The sequence below is a fragment of the Pavona decussata genome, unplaced genomic scaffold (genome assembly GCF_977016875.1).
Source record: "Pavona decussata unplaced genomic scaffold, jaPavDecu1.1 SCAFFOLD_91, whole genome shotgun sequence".
Lineage (NCBI taxonomy): Eukaryota > Metazoa > Cnidaria > Anthozoa > Scleractinia > Agariciidae > Pavona > Pavona decussata.
Genome location: NW_028145508.1, coordinates 1,589,656 through 1,607,101, shown reverse-complemented (window position 1 = coordinate 1,607,101; position 17,446 = coordinate 1,589,656). Strand labels below are relative to the sequence as shown.

The window sequence follows — 17,446 nt, the reverse complement described above, 5'->3', positions numbered from 1 at the left end:
TGCTTTGGTTGGTTGGTTTGCGGAAAGGACTTTAGTAGACGTGCTATGATTGGTCCATTTCCACCTTTCAATTAGCCGAACTCCAAGATGGCGGCCATTTTGAAATCTATGCGGTAGAATGTTGTGCGCGTTGATATTGTTTGTTGTTTAATTTAATGGCTCTCTTAATCGAACTTTAAAAGCTAAGCAAACGAGAGATTTCATCAAGAGTTTAAAGCCACGACGAAGGTCTGGCAGGACAATGTTTTCCGTAGGCAAACTTATTGTTTACAAATGCTAAGTTTCATCGAAAAATAAGCTTAAGCTTAAGTTATAGTTTCTCTATGGACGTCGATGAGCACACAGAGCAAGTTCGTCAGCGCGCTCTTCATCTTGCTGCCGAGGTAGCTGAAACAGATGACAGTAACGTAACTGTTTTGCTGTTGCAGCTTAAAGGTATCTTTGTATTGGTTCATCGTGAAATGTGCAGAACTTTCCAGAAAATATCCATACTCCCCGTCATGGAAGGTTTTTTGTTTTGCACCCCCTCCGCCCTCCTGCCAGAGAATTCCAGTTTAGCCTCATACTTTGCCTCTAAAATTGTGGCTTTTAAGACCCCTCACCCCCTAGGAAACTCCAATGACCTCCCATGGGGTGGGTACGGATTTTTTCTGGAACTGTACAACCGCTGGCTGCCGCATTAACAGGGACCATGGATGGCACAGTGGTGAGAGCACTCGCCTCATGCCAATGTGTCCTGTGAGCGGTTCTTGGAGTTGATGTCATATGTAGGTTGAGTTTGTTCTTATAGTAGATCTTGTTCCTGCTCTAAGGTTGAGTTCTTCTCCGAGTACTTCTGTTTTCCTCCCTCCATATATGCTGTGAACTCAGCTTCCCCTCTCGTCCTATGTGCTGGTGGGCAAATGCGAAACCTCTGCAAACATCCTTCAAATTCTTTGATATGTCGTCATCCGTAAACCTGGACAGATAATCAGGGGTTTCATTAGGGACCGGCAGAATCGATCATCTGTGAACATTGCTGCACCTGGCTGCTTTTACAGTGCAACTTCTATTACCGGGGTCACTTAAAACTGGCCAATCAGATCACATGATACAAACTGTGAATAATTCCAAAATTTTCGGTTTTAACTGTTGTTTTCTGTCTTCTCGTGATTGGTTCAACTGGCTTTGGTTGAAATTCATTGTTCTTGTCCTTCAATCTGATTGGCCAGCTTTGTTTAAGTAACCCGGGAACAGTAGTTGCACCGTAATATCCCAACCAACTTTTTCCACAGAATAAGATATCCAAGTTAAACTATCTTGCCCGGGTGCACTAACCTCTTGCCCGCCAGTTTAAAATCTTAATGCAGATATATTAAAAATTTGGGTTTCTAACCGGCTGTCAAACTTGCACAAGCTCATGCTGAAATTGGCAGGGAAATTGGGGGCCAATAAGATTTCGTTGTATAACATGCAATTTGTTCGTGACAGATACTAGAACTAGTGTCTGAAATAAATTTGTTCTTGGTTTTGTTAGCCTTTTTTTCTTGTTGTTTAACAATGATAGGTGTGACTAACTTTATTATTGACGTTATTATAATAACAATAATTTTTTTAATATTTGTATTCAGATATCCTTGATCTGGGCCCACCACGCAGTAACCTAGGAACCCTACTAAGGATTGACTTGTGGACATATGATGTTATTCATGTATGCAACTTAGGTAATTTTTCTTCTTTGTAATACATGATTTTTTAATCAAGTGAGCTCACCCTGTCACACATGTTGGCATGAACTTTGCCTGTAAATTTTGTTGCAACTGAGAAGAAGTTAGTTTGCAGACTTAATGTGACCCAAGTTCACCTTCTTCTTTTTTCAAATTTTGTGTACCAGTGACCAGGGCCCGGTTATTCAAAGAGTGAATAATGTTATCTAGTTGATAAAATGTTATCCAGGAGATAAAATGTACATGTACTCCAATGTACTTCAACTAATACATTTTACCCACTGAATAGTGACTTATCCACTGGATAAAGTTATCCACTCTTTGAACAACCGGGACCAGGATTTTAGGCGGAAATTCCAAAATTGAAACTTGATCAAGTCCATTTTAGCTTACCTAGTCTGACATCAAGCAATTGGCATTAACATGATTTTGTTTAATACATGTAGCTTTGTCACTGATCTTCTGCAACTTGGTTTAAGAGGTCAACTTGTGAACTGAATGTCTAGAGACAAGTGTATTCACTGAGCTTCTTTTGTTCTTAATAATATTTAATATTTCTACTGTGCAAATTAACATGTAAATATGATCAAATGACTGTCACGCTGACATCTTACAGTCAGCGTGATGGGCCAATCCCTTTGCATTTACTCTGATGAAGGGTTACTACTTGAAACGTCAATACTCAAATCTCTTCGTGGTGGCCAGAATACATGTACCTCATCATTTTAATAGTTTTCAAAGATTGGCGTTTATTATTGCCTACAGTACCGCTCAAAAGTAAGTTACCAGTCTCGTCTCGTTTCTCGTGAGACAAGAGTCGCGTCTCTCGATACGAGATTCTCGTCTCGAGAGACGCGACTCTCGTCTCTCGATACGAGAATCTTGTCTCGCGAGAATCACTGAAGCGGAAATTTTGGAATACATTGCCGAGTTTCTCATGAGAAGAAAACAACCGAGTTTCTCGCGCACTTGTTTTGTGATGCGTTTATCCGTGCCATTTAATATTAAAACGCGTGCCAACAATGATTCCATCGACAAGTATGTTCGCACTGTAAGAGCTTATATGTGATTCGAAACAATTTTGTCTTCATCCAGTTTCTCTTTCTCTTGTAAAATGTTCTGTGTGCAGCCATTTTGGATTCTATGACATTATACGCTTGCCCAATAATTCTTTTGTGTAGAATAATAATAAATAATTAATAATCAATAATAATAGTAGTGTAACGTTTAGTAGAACTGTTTTGAAAAAGGTACGTGTAAACTCTCGGTTGTTACCTAAAGTACCGTGATTCTTTGTAATTAATCTAACTAAATAGTTTCTAACATAGTCTTCTATTGGCATGTTAATATTGTATTGTATTGTAAGTATTGTAAATGTAAGGAAAGTATTGTACAATAAAATTATAAAAAATAATAATAATAATAATAATAATAATAATAATAACAGTAATAATAATAACAATAATAATAATGATAATGACCTATTATTATTATTTTTTCTACACAAAAGAACAAGTTTCTGCCTTTTGACATTAATACCAGGAACCACATGATGGTGTAAAATCTGAAACGGAGTGGCACACCCCTTACATTTAAAATGACGCACTGGAAATTCAAAGTGGGTAATAATCACATCCAACTTTTAGAACCCTAATTTAAAAAAATACTGTCTCCATCTACGCTTTGAAATTAAAACACTATTTCCAACAATTTAGGGTCAAACAAGATGCCTATAATGGCATTTACGCGTGATCCTGATTCATTTATTCCAATTGTATGCTTCGTAGATTGGAATAGTTTGAGTCACGATGATCGCGTTATGTTGTTTCCCTTGTAGTTGTACTGGAAATCCATTAGTGATTACGATAACGTAAGCTTATAAATGACCTCTTCTCAGTCTCATCGTGGTTCTACAACTGTCAAACAAAGCATGATTCCTTCGCCAGGAACTCTCCAATTTCCACACGAGTGCTTCTTAGAAGTTATTCTTTAGATTTACCGCTTTTACCGCGGAAAGTGCCGTGTCACGCATCAGTGACGTCGTAAACAAAATTATGCAAATTTCTGGTGAAATGAACATTTATGGTGCACTCCAACCTCACTTGCATATGATTCAAAGTTGCAGCCAATAAAAATCACCCAATTTTTTCAGGACGGGCACAGGATACAGGAAAGTTAAAAAAACAAGGCAATTTTTGACTCCCAAGAATACGAAAGGAATGGCAGCGCTACCGAATTTAAGATGCTGGCTGACTACGTCATCCCGCGTAATTATTTGTTGTACTGTAAGAGTGGAGGTTCTCCTTCAAACAAGTCTACTGTCTGCTAGTGTGCAAATGACCAAATCACATTAAAATCCCCGCTTTACCTCTTTGCAGCTTTAAAACAAGATTTTACTTCTATATCTGGAGGATGGAGTACTGCCTCCCAGCTGGGCGGCATTTTATGTCAAAGCTGTGTGGGCCTTAAACTACCAGAAGAGAAGGACTATGAAGAATCATTTCTTCCTGATGTAGTGGAGAATGTGATGACTTTGGCAGCAAAGTTGCTTGACTTCTACATTAAAACTAAAGTGGTTAGTTTTTTAAGACGCATGAACTGATGCTTGCCATTTGCACTATAAAAAACCCTTATCATTCATTCTGTAAAATAATGATGAACACAATATCAGAGAACAGAACTGTAGTGACTTTGAACATGCCTTGTGCAACAAAAGATAATTTTTATGGGACAAAACCTGATTGCACATTTAATAATTTACAGAAGTTATCATGTTTGATAAGCTAAGGGGAAGGCATAAAATATGATTGAAATTCAGTTTAGGGAATGGCAGTATTGCTTCATGATGGAAAATACTATTGTATAATTATAATGAAAACATAATAGCAAGGTAGAATTAATTAATTTTGAAACAATTAAAATAATGGTGCACCATAAAGAATTTATTGTTAATTTGGCATCAGAAATGGTATGATTTCTCCCATACATTTCTTACTTTTACCATCCGTTGATGCAAACTTTACAATTTGTACCTCTCAAAGAATAAAGGACTTCTTTTTTCTATTTGGGGTCGCGATGGGCCAAGAGATAAGACTTTGGGCCACGAGTTATTGTTCTCGGTCTCGATTTTTGTACTCGGCTGGTACGAGTTACGTTTTCTGTCGTGTTATCAAATTCTTTAAATTCTCGGTCGCATTCTTTGTTTTCGGGCCGCGAGGAGTGTTAACAATATGCGAGCCAGACGTGCGAGGCATGGACAAAACATGCAAGGCAATGAACAACCCCAACATAAACTGCTAACCGTTAAGCTAACCGGGGAGCTATTTAAGCTAACCTAAGTGCTATTTAGGCTAACTGGAGTGCTCTTTGGACTGACCGGAGTGTTGTTTAGGCTTACCTGATTGCCTCAAGGTTAGTTTTGTTTAACCGAAAATTTGGCAACTAAATCAGTCTATGACCTCGCGAGCCAAGATAGATAAAGATGTCTTACATTTACTATAGAAAAACAATCAACGTAGAAACGGTTTCTGTCTTCAAATGAAAGGTGAATAACAAATGCTTTCCCCTGAATTTCATTTAAAAATAATTATAAACAGCGAAACATTGAAAAACGTACAAGGATATAAACATGCGCGTGATGCGTAACGTTACTCTTGATCCGGGGTTGGGGGGGGGAGGGGGTACTGAACAGATGCTTGGGTAAGGAGGTGCGGCGCGGGCGTTCAAACCCTGACCCTGTTTAAGACACAATTCTCCGATTTCCCTATCCTGTTTAAGACAGAATTCAAAATTTTCAGGCCCTTTCTAAGACATTTAACCCAAAACCACACCCTGTTTAAGACTATAATGAAATAAGAATACACTAGTTTCTTATTGTATTTTAATGCATTGGCAATCACAATCTGTTTAAGCCATTTAGGTCATGTAGGGATACCCTGTTTGAGACAGAAAGTGATGAAATAGATACCCTGTTCAAGACAAAACACCCTGAAAACCATACCCTATTGGGGCGCACGTCCCTGTTAAGGTCATATAAGGGAGTACCCCCCCGGTCTAGATCATAATGAAAATTACGATCCGTCATTGACCCGGCGTCACATACATATTAGGATCGTACAAATGGTTTCTGTCTCTAAACGAAAGGTGAAAACATAAGGATTAAAGCACGGGGATTATAAAAAGCATTCGTATGACAAATGTCATTTTCCCCTGTATTTCATTCTGACTGCAAGAAATGCAATTCTATCTGGTGGTTACTTATTGCCTCACTATATCTCTGTATCTATCTATTTGGTAGCCTGCGAGCAAGCTCTCTTGGGGGTGGGGGGCAGGAAGGGGAAAGAGAATCCACCTCCAAGAGAGCTTTCTCGCAAGCTATCTATTTGGGGGAATTGGTGATGCTGGAGGTTATCACTGTTAAAAGATTGTAGGCTTTACGCACTACACAGTCAAATATGGCCCGAGTATAAGCTGGAAACAGCTTCTTGTTGTCTTAAGTAAACATCTCTGACAGTTGATTAAACCAACGTTAATAATTATACATTATCACTTCCCCCACCAATGCCGCACCACAGTTTGTTATACAAAAAAAGGTCCAAGATGGTTCGGTTTGATTCAATACAGAGCATTAATATACCCAAGATCATGCACCAATTTAATTGTTAAGTACTGAAAATAAATTACAGTGACTCTAAATTTAGTTACTAAAAACTCTGTGTTTTTCTCCCGAAACAGGAAAGTGATAAAAGGAAGCATTTCCAGCACTTTAGGACAACAATGAATTCATTAGAGTGGCTTTACAGCTTCCATGTGTTCCTTGTTTACAATGGTATCTATATTGAGAATGATGTAGTATTATTCATCATAACCACTAATCTCATGCTAAAATTAAGGGTGTTTTACAGTGTAGCAGGTTATCAGGGGTTTCGATAAGTTTTTAAGCAGATTGCAAAGCAAAGCAAAGCAAAGCAGGCAGCTAATGGAAGTTTGAATTTTACTCTAATGTTATTAATTTCGGCGAAAGTAGGCAGCAAATTCAGGTCAATTTGCTTGACATAGATGACGAATTTCGCCAGTTGCAGGCTCTCATTGAAACCCCTGGTTATACTGTTGCTATATGGTAACCTTTTTGCCAAGAAAGCGACCACAACTTGTTAACCAATGATTAGGCATTTGATTGATACCATTATTTTTGTATCAGAGATAAATAGTTGTATTGGTTTGTGAACCCTTTAACCCCTAATATCAAAGAACAAATTCTCCTATCTTGTCCCCATACTTTTCTTCTAAAAGTACTGGGGAGAAGTTATTAAAATGTCAAGAAAATTCACCTTGGGTTATCGTATCCTTAATTCTTATGACCTCAGGGGTTGAATAAGCATTGATATTACAAGGAGAAATTTGATGCTAATCACTGTTAGGGTTTAAAGAGTTAAAGTATAAGTGCCTGAAGGTGCTGAAAAACAGTGACAGCCACCTTAAACAGCAAATGAGTATTGCCAACTTTTTTCCTTTCCAGTGCTGCAGTCTAAGCGTTTTGTACAGATTCTCATGACTGAAGACCTCGAAGCTTCACTATTTATTTTGTTGATTCTGGAAAATATATTTAAAACAAACAGGTAAGAGAAATGGTTGTATGTTAAGGGAGGCAGTGTGGTCGAGTGGTTAGGGCGCCAGACTTGAAATCCAGAGGTCCCGGGTTCAAATCCCGCTCTGACCGTTAGCTGGAGTTGTTTCTCGGTAGCCCAGAGTTCAACTCCTCAGCCACGCTCATAGATAGCCAGCTGGTCTGCCTCCTGCCAGTTGGGACTCTTAACCATGTTATTTTCAATTTAAATTATTTCTTTGTGAAGTTTAATGCTTGGCCCCACTAGTACTTGTGCTATAAACACTGCCAAGGGTAAATAAAAGTTTACTATAATTATTATTATAATTATACAATTTGTTTATAATGTGTAGATTGATCTTTAAAATAATCCATTTAGATTCTTTGGTTGCAAAACAGTGAATGTTGTGTTTCTTGTCCAAATCAAGATGGCCCTCAAATAAAGGTTTTTGTATTCAGTAAGTAAACTTCTTCAGGCAGTTGTTAAATTGAAGGATAATCCCTAAGGATAAGAGGTTGTAAGAGATTCTGAATTGAACAGTTAGCTGAGTAGCAAGGTGTTGTATATTTTATTGATTGATTGATTGATTGATTTATCATCACAAGAAAAAAAAAGAGATAAAAAATGAAAAGCTACAGCAGAAACTAAATAGTAACTACAACAATACATTTACAAGTTAACAAAGGAAGAATTGACAGAGTAAATTATGATACTAAGTTATAACAATAAATGGTGGGAAAATCTTGAAGAAGCTTTAAAATAAGTATGACCGAGATTTCCTCCGGAGTGCTTCGTATTCAAGGTGAAGAACATAAATTGGCATCATCAACGTGATACCATAGTGTATTAATGTCTGGGTTTCATTCTGCTTCGCTCTAACGTTTGAAAATGTGAATACTGACAAGTGCAGCTGCATTTGGAATGAACCATACTTTTGGGCCTCGAAAGACTATTAAGCAGAAATTTGAAATATTGGTTCTGCAGGAATGAGCTTTGTAAGACTCTGAATAGGCCTTATCACGCTTTCCGACGCCATTTTGACGAGTAGGCAAACAAGTCTGAAATAACAGTGTTTGTATGGAAATCCGATGTCAAATAATTTTCATAAAACATCGCTTCTGAAAAATTCATGAGTTGGAAACTTTTAACACTATGCAAAGGATTTTAAGAAAAAAAAATTGGAGGGATATAGCTGTGCCAGAAAGCGTCTAGTCGTGTTTTTATCTTTCCATACATTTGTCTGTATAGCGAACCAACCGTGAACTGCTACTAAAAATAGTTCGCGGGAAAAAAATACAGTGAAATGTATGGGAAGTTCAAAACACGACTTAACGCTTTCTGGCACAGCTACATCCCTCCAATTTTTTTTCTTAAAATCCCTTTCCTAGTGCTAAAAGTTTCCAATTCATGAATTTTTCAGAAGCAATGTTTTATGAAAATTATTTGACATCGGATTCCCATACAAACACTGTTATTTCAGACGTGTTTGCCTACCCGTCAAAATGGCGTCGAAAACCGTGATGAGGCCTATTAAGGACAACTGTGAAATTTCGATGACAATCTGCCGACTTGGAGTGTTATCACCCTTTCTAGAATACCGGCAAAAGGGGTTTACTGTATTCCCTTTGGGTTTTCAAACAATGCTTTGAGGCCCACAGTTTTAGCTAAAATTGTGGGCCCCAAATGCCCAAAATTATGTCACGCACAAAATATGTCGCACCTTGCACACCTTTTCGTCTGTTTCCTACATGTAAATCCGCTCTCGTAGGTGCAGTTTTACGTAATGTAAAATTTATTTTAGTCTCTTGTGTAGGTATATATACAGGTCACTTATGTTGTATTGTTAAACTCCCTGTTGAAGTGTGCGTTAGTCACACGAAACGCGTAGGAGAAAATAAATCGTTTTACAACTGTAAGAGTTCGCAGACGTGCTGCTCACTAGTTTAATCTTAAAAATTCTTGTTTGAAGCGAAAAAAAAAACAGAGTGATGTTCTTTGATTGAAGTTGAAGGCCACATGCGAAACTTCAGACACAAAACGAAAAACTGATTTAAAATTCAACACAACACGGTTATGCTTTAAGCCCTTCAATTACGGTTAAAAACTGGTCAAGATTTCGCATTCAGCCACACCTCAGGTGCTATTAAAAAAGTGATTATAAAGTTTTTATCAATTTTCTTACACTTGTCATCAACTTTATGGTTTGTTTTAGAAAAAAAGTGATTATAAAGTTTTTATCAATTTTCTTACACTTGTCATCAACTTTATGGTTTGTTTTAGAAAAAAAGTGATTATAAAGTTTTTATCAATTTTCTTACACTTGTCATCAACTTTATGGTTTGTTTTAGACCAGTGATGAAGCAGCTGGAACCAAACGTCCTGTACAGCATCTTAGATGAAATAGTGTTCAAGATATCAGCCTCAGAGGAATCTTCACTCGGAAGGTAAACTGGTTGGACAGTCGGTGGAGGCGTCTGTGGTGCGCCTGTGTGTGTTTTTGTGGGAAGTTTCGGCCGACATTAGAGTAAAATACTCAGTCAACAGATGAAAACTACTGAAATATCTTGCAACAATGCAAACAAAGAAACCTCAAAAGCATTGTTTGTTTGTTTGTTTTTAGTATTTGGTTTTGCTTATTGTCGTTGGAGTTTTGGCAGCTTGCAGTGTCATATTCCAAAAACAACCTTTCGGTTGAAGGGCCGTGCCTCCAACCACAAAGGTCTTTTTGATCGATTTATGAATACACTGTATGTGTTACGTAAAACAGATCTTAGCAAGGGCTGTTAGAGTCCAAATACAGTCGAGCCTCCCGTGAGCGGACACCCTTTGGGCCAGAAAAAGTGTCCGTTTAAGAGAGATGTCTGCTTATAGGAGGTTAAAAATGTAGTGTTTGTATGTAGCTGAGAACATGACCAAGTGTCCGCTTACGAGAGGTGTCCACCTACGGGAGTTGTCCGTTAGCGGAGGTTCGACTGTAATGTATTGGGGGTAATCCGACCACGCATTTTTCAGAGATAATTAAGCAATCAAAGATTATTCTAAATAGATCTAAAATACATAACAATGTATGACAATTCTTTCCAAATTGAAGCTTGAATAGTTATCTTTGAAAAATGCATGGTTACCCCTAATTTTCGTTTAGGATTTCAACAACCGTTCCTAAGATCTGTATTTTGCACATAGTCATTAACCGCACAAAAATCCTTTTCTGGCGAGCTGTGGTCCAAGAAATAGACCATTTCCGAGTTGCTTTGAACCTCATTATGAAAGCGAGCCTAAGTACAACTTTTTTATTATGAAAATTAGTTTTCATTCATATGCAACCAAACTAATTTTCATATGAAAAGCTTCGCACTTAGCCTCACTTTCGTAATAAGGTCCACAGCAACTCGGAAATGGCCTATTCGGTTTCTTTATATGGAACATTCTCGACCCTAGAGACTCTCAGCTTGAATACGTCATACGCAAAAGGGAAGGCAGGGTGGTCGAGTGGTTAGGGCACCGGACTTGAAATCCAGAGGTCCCGGGTTCAAGTCCCGCTCTGATGTTAGCTGGAGTTGTTTCTCGGTAGCCCCGAGTGTATTCTCGGAGTTGTTTCTCGGTAGCCCCGAGTGTATTCTCGGAGTTGTTTCTCGGTAGCCGCGGAGTTGTTTCTCGGTAGCCCCGAGTGTTTCTCGGTAGCCCCGAGTGTATTTACAAGTGTAGCTCTCGGCTACACTTGTAAATAGCCAGTTGGTCTGCCTCCTGCCAGTTGGGATTTTTAACCATGTTATTTTCAATTTAAATTATTTGTTTGTGAAGTTTAATGCTCGGGCCCACTAGCAGTTGTACTATAAACACTGTCGATCGTAAATAAAAGTTATTTATATATTTATTTAAGAGCTGGAGTCAAGAATGTACATGCATATAGAACATTCCGCGATGCGCAGATCATATGCGCAGAAGCAAAAGGAGGCAGCGTCTTTAAATGCCTTTAGATTGTTTATCCAGAAACCATTACCGGCTGATAATTTCAGGAGAAATAGAACGAAAGTTAGACCGAACAAGTGCATTTAGACTAATATTTAGGCAATAAATGCAAGGAAACGGTGGTTTGTTTCAGTAATATTTCGATATAATAAATATTACTGAAATATTACTGAAACAAACCACCGTTTCCTTGCATTTATTGCCTAAATATTAGTCTAAATGCACTTATTCGGTCTAACTTTCGTTCTAGATTGTTTATTGTTGTGCCTTTTTTGAGGGCAAGGCAGAGCCAGTAGTTTTGCACCATTTCTGTTAGACTGTTCACAGTCCCCCTATTTTTCCGTGGGATTCTCGAGACTGGTACGCTTCGATGGAGTTGCCGCCATCTTGGTTTGTAAAAGCGAGCGCGATCTGGGGAGAGTGTCTAAACTACCGACGGGAGCCGGTCCGGCTTCGAGAATCCCACGGAAAAATAGGGGGACTGTGAACAGTCTACATTTCTGTACAACTAAATACGGTCATCCAGCTATCGTTTGTTGTCTTTGATTCGACAGGGCTTCAATTCGTCTTATTTTGACAGCAACTGATATCCATCCGCCTCTTGTGGAAATATTACTGTCTAAGAGATACAGGTCAGTTGTAGTTACCTCCAGGCTGCGAAAGTATTACCTAGCATTCAGTAGGAAAATACTCTCCGCCATGGCCGGGACTCGAACTCGCAAATATTTTGACCGAAAATGTCGTGTTTTTTTTTTTTTTACCTCTTTCTTGCGCAGTGGTCTCTTTAGCACTCAAGTGGAGACAACTAAGGGACTTGGGAGAGTGAAATAACGAGGGACGCGGACGACGCTCTTCCCGTCGTCCCCCGCGTCCCCTTTTTCTCCATTTCTGTTTTTTTTCCCATTTCCGACTTTTCGCTTCTTTTTTGTGAAGGAGCTAGCCTCTGCGGAGGAAAGAGCTTTTCTACTGTGTTCTCCAAGGTTACCCTGAGTAAAACCTCACTCAAGAGCCATCCGTAAACCCACATATGACTTTTACCTTGTCACACACAGAAATCTGACTGCTGTAGTCTTGATATCTTCAATTCTACAGATTTATTCATCATTTCGTTTCGTTTCGCAAAATACAGTTAGCCTCGCGGCAAGCATTTTTTTTAAGGTTCTTCTATGCGTTCAACAACGTGGAGTTGTTCTTGCGCTGAGCCGGTTCTACAAGGAAGTCGGCAAGTGTAGTCATACTTTGTCAAACCCTTCTGAAAGGCTTTCTCCAGGCAATTCAAAAGAACAGTGAAAGGTCAACAATACGAAAACAGTGAGCTAGCTCATACATACTAATGCGTCTGACTAGACGCGCATCTGCAGGCTTTTACACGCGTATACGCGTCCGCAGCAGACGCGTTTTACGCGTATGTTTTGGTTCGCTCAATTCTGGCCTGTACTGTTAGCACGGACACATTGGTGGTAGGGGAGTGTTCTCACCACTATCTCATACGATTACAAACATTTGTTTTTAATCCAGGGGTTTAAAGGCATACTTGAGCAAATGGAAAGCGAGGGGTTTCGACAATGATGTTAGAAGACTGATTGCATTACTGGAGGCTGGCTCCCTTGCACAAGCAGAGCAGATGGTACAGATATTAATTCCACTTTCAGACCCAATGCCATAGCTACTCATAATTCTTTTCGTTTAAAGGATTATGTACCGTGTTTTCTCCAAGTACGGCCAGTAACTTGCTCTCAGCTTGATTTTGTTATCTTAAATTAAGAAGCAAAAAAAAAATCAAAGAAATGGAAACTAAAGCGAGAAAAAACTCAAAGTTCTGTCAAAATGGCGATTTTGATCTCTGGACAGTGTTCAAAATCAAATTTGTCGACCGGTTGTCTATTTTATCCTCAAACTACTTTTTATGTTTTGCTCTGTAGAATCCTTTTATCCAAAGCTCTACAACAGCAAGAAAATTTAGTCTGCGTCTGCGAAATACTCAAAGGCAAACAAAACCTCAGAGAGGCATTGCTCAGTAGTTTTAGCGTGATGAATAGGATAAATGCCAGAGAGTTTTATCCGCAGTGTCCAAAGTTAGAACCACCTTGTACAGCATAATAAACAGCAAGTACTGCTCAGTAGCTTTCATGTGAATGGTCACACTTTAGGATTTTATCCACAGAATAAAAAGTTAGAACCACCCTGTAAAAAATAATAAACAGTACCACAGGAAAGTACTGCTCAGAAACTTTGGTATTTAATTGCCGCACTTTAGGATTTCCTCCACAGACTCAAAAGTTAGAGCCACCATGTACAGCATAATAGACAACACCACAGGAAAGTACTGCTCAGTAGCTTTTGTTTGAATGGTTACACTTAAAGATTTCATCCACAGACTCAAAAGTTAGAACCGCCTTGTACAGTATAACAAACAGCACCACAGGGAAGTACTGCTCAGTAGGTTTCAATTGAATGGTCACACTTTAGGATTTCATCCACAGACTCAAAATTTACATCCCTTTGTACAGCGTAATAAACAGCACCAGGAAAGTACTGCTCAGTAGCTTTTATTTGAATGGTCACACTTATGGATTTCATGCAGCTGCTGCATTGAGAATTTAATCCACGGATCAAAAGATAAAACCAAGTCATATACGGACTATATGTACTGGGGCAAGGGGCTAACAGATGTTTTTCCCGTTGTAGAGATTAGCTCGGGCAGCAACAGCCATCCAGGCGTTTTACCGCGGCTCAAAAGAGCGGCAAACTCTGAGACGGGCGGAGTGGGGAATCACACTTCTTCAGCGCAAATTCAGACAACATCGCCTGGACAAAGAGCGAATGAGAGAGAAGGAGAAGGAAAAAGAACAGAACAGACTTGACATCGAACAGAAGAGAATAAAAGAGTTTAGATCGTCCATGCGAAAACAGCTGAAAATGTTAGAAGGCGTGCCAGCTCGTGAGGTGAACTTGTTTATGGCGGAAAATCAAGAGAAAGCCGCGTGTGCGATTCAAGCGGCGTTTAGAGGGATGATGGGACGGAGGATGTTTCGTGAGCGACGACATGAAGTAACGCGTGATAGAGCTGCTGTTGCTATTCAACGACAGGTATGATTACAAAATTAACGTGCCTAGCAAAGCTTATTCAAACATGGCCGCCACGCCTAATGTTAGTTACGTTTAAACTAGAGTTGGTAGCTTAGTTAGAACACGTTTGCAGGAATCGAAAGAACCTTCCAAGCACAACAAAAGGAAAACAAAAGCAAACACTTCAGCGAATAATTGTTTGTTTGTTTTGTTTTTCTTTGTTTGTTATTTTAGTTCCGCCGGTATCGGCAGCGCTTGGCAGATCGTAAAATACCTTACCCCGTTGTTCCTGGATTAACTGACTCAAGAAGAGCTGAACTCCAGACCTTGATTGCCGACCATCGACAGAAGTACCCGGTATGTCTTGAACTTGCTTTAAAAGTTTCATTTGACCTGGATTTTACTTGCGACTCAAGGACAAGAGTCCGTGCAAAACTAAGAAGCGTGGCTTATGTAAGGCAGAAGGATAACCATGCTTTGAGCCGTGTGGTTGGGCTAGCGATTTAAAGAGTTTGTATGGACTCTTTTTGCAGTCGTTTGTATTTGTGTGGTTGGAGCAAGCTTTGAAAAGCTTTCCAACAGTTATAGATGTGGCACAGAGAAATAGAGTATTTTTTTTGTTTTTATTATTAGGGAGTTTTAGCAGCGACGACGGCGACGGAAAACGTAACTATTAAAATAAACTCGCGTTTTTCAAACGTCGTCGCGATTTTTCCAACTCGTTTAAACTCAAAAATGTCAAATTTCCTGGAGTTGAATTCTTGGAGACTGCACCAAAGTTTAGAAAGAGAAAAAATTCGTTGTCGTGTGTTTATGTCCTCCATAAAACGTGCCATTAGGAAATTATACGTCCTATTGGTGCAGTGACGGCATCAAAAACTGTAATGGAGGTGCAGAGTTGTTGTTTTGGTTATTAAGCCTATTGCTTTTTAAACGTTCACGTTGCAGTCGTCGTTGCTAAAGTTCTCTATAGATACAGCATAATAAACAGCCGCACAGGAACGTACTGCTCAGTAGCTTTCATTTGAATGCACATATTTAAGGCTGCCTTTCACTGGCTCAAACTGTTGTATGTTCAGGGTTTAACCTCGCTAACTGTTTCTTTCCTCAGGCGAAGCACAGAAGCCAGGATGAGTTCCAAGAACTACATGACAAGGTAATTAACCTGCTGTGAGGGGAAATCCTTGTTAAGTGTGGAGAATTGTTGGAGGAGATTATAAAGGCGTGACAGAAGATAATGGCTGTGATCAAATTAGGGCTACTAACGAAAGTTAAGTTAGCTAAAATGATAGTGCGACCGCTTCTCTGTTTGCTCTAATTACAGTCGTTTTTCTGTTCTAGTAATTTCAATTGTGCCGGCACATCTTTGTAGGCTTGACTTTCAAAACTTCCGCAAACATTTCGGGGTCGAAAACCTATGCGTGCACAATATTCTTCATCAGAAATTCTATTTTTTATAATTTTGAAAGCTAAATTCTTGATGGACTAGTTTATGCAAAAGCTGCCACTTATCGATGGAAAACAGATTTGAAAAAATAATATTTCTTAAGCCTCGAAAACGTTTTGGGAGTTTGAGAAATGGACCCTTGATCTCTGGTCTACGGTGGCCCATACGGTGGCCCAGTTACGTGAAATTTTTGAAAAGCTGCAAAAATGACACGTTGTTTTTTTCCTTCATCAAGGCCTTTTCTTTGCTTGCCAATCACATGATGTCCAACATGAAGATAAGAAGGAGCGAGCAAAGGAGAGATGCACTGCTGGCCAGACTGAAAGTTGATACCGATCAGTTGCTTGGTAAGCGCTAAAATACTACTGGGGGAGGGGGGCAGGGATGGTGCATTGGTGAGAGCACTCACCTCCAACAAATGTGGCCCAGGTTCAATTCCTGCCGTTGACCCTTTTTTTTTTTTTTTAATCAACACAATTTTTTTTGCAACACGACAAGATACATAATGAACAAAGTAAACTAACAATACAGCATACTATACAAGAAGCACGAACTATCAATAAAACAAGCATAACAGTGAAAAAAGAAATGAGGTTCGGTGGTGTAGAGGTTGGGGCATCGACTTTCAATCAGACAATCGTAAGGTCGACGGAGGTGGCTCGAAGCTAGGGTAGTCTCTTTTTTAACTGTGTGGTTACCTTACACAAGCAACTTTGCTCCACATTGTCTCTCTTCACCCAGATGTATAAATGAGTACCAGCGACATATTCCTGAAAATAACCCTGTGATGGACTCGCATCCCATCCAGGGGGGAGTAGCAATACTCCTAGTTGCTTCATGCTACAGAAACCGGGCTAAGCTCCGGCCGTGTTTGTCACATAGGCTCGAGTTGGACTTAACCTTACTGCTAAAAAGCAGCTTTGATACGAAACAATAACAGTAGTAAACTAAAAATACGTGACGTCTCGTGTTTTGCAGCTGCTCCAACGCTTCAAGAAGTTACTCCCGACATCCAAGACGCTTTTACGTCAAGATCTGCGCCCGTGATAGCTAGAGCACAGCAGTGCCACAATGAAGAGATGCGCCGACTCAAACTTCCTTGGTGGAAGAAATTATGGGATGAAGACGAACTCGAGGGGACTGGGAAAAGGCCGAACACTGACGAAAACGAACAATTAAACTTCTGAGACATTGAGATCTTTTAGCATTTGGTGGAAAATTGTAAATTTAAGTCAACTTAATGAGGTCAACCTCAATTAAAAATAAAGGATAACGGACCGTTAAGGTTGCCGATGACAAAGAGTTTGCTCTCTGTAAGGAAAAACTCTTGGGGTTGTTTTGCGGTTGGAGTTGAAAAACTGGAAAAAATGAATGAATGTCAAGAATGTGCCCCAATGGGCCCTTTGCAGCTAACGGTCACATGGGTACAAAATCCACCATACTGGTGAGCAAGCCACGCACTGGGATATTCAAAACAAAAAAATTCAGTGAGAATGATGTATTATTCTAGAAAGTGACACAGGCATACTCGCTGACCGAGATTTTTCGATGTACGGAAAAAAAGTCAGTGAGTTATACATGAATAGTCAGTTGATAAGTCATTGCAGCTAATCAATGATTAATCAGTATGCCACGCAAAAGCTTAACGT

The 17,446-nt window shown here is 39.4% G+C and overlaps 1 protein-coding gene across 2 annotated transcripts; it reads left to right on the top strand.

Moving 5' to 3' along the window:
* The first annotated feature begins 82 nt into the window (after positions 1–82).
* LOC146474158 (IQ calmodulin-binding motif-containing protein 1-like) lies at positions 83–17,097 on the top strand. 2 transcript variants are annotated; one of them, XM_085117450.1, is made up of 13 exons: positions 83–435; positions 1,611–1,703; positions 4,085–4,281; positions 6,441–6,534; positions 7,225–7,324; positions 9,661–9,756; positions 11,836–11,913; positions 12,800–12,908; positions 13,970–14,371; positions 14,585–14,707; positions 15,462–15,506; positions 16,033–16,144; positions 16,776–17,097. In XM_085117450.1, the coding sequence occupies exons 1-13, from the start codon at positions 324–326 to the stop codon at positions 16,982–16,984; spliced, it is 1,770 nt and encodes a 589-aa protein (XP_084973576.1). In that variant the 5' UTR covers positions 83–323; the 3' UTR covers positions 16,985–17,097. The 2 variants fall into 2 exon arrangements, with proteins under 2 accessions (XP_084973576.1, XP_084973577.1); XM_085117451.1 differs by lacking the exon at positions 16,033–16,144 and having other exon boundaries at positions 85–435; positions 16,776–16,982.
* Positions 17,098–17,446: the final 349 nt, after the last annotated feature.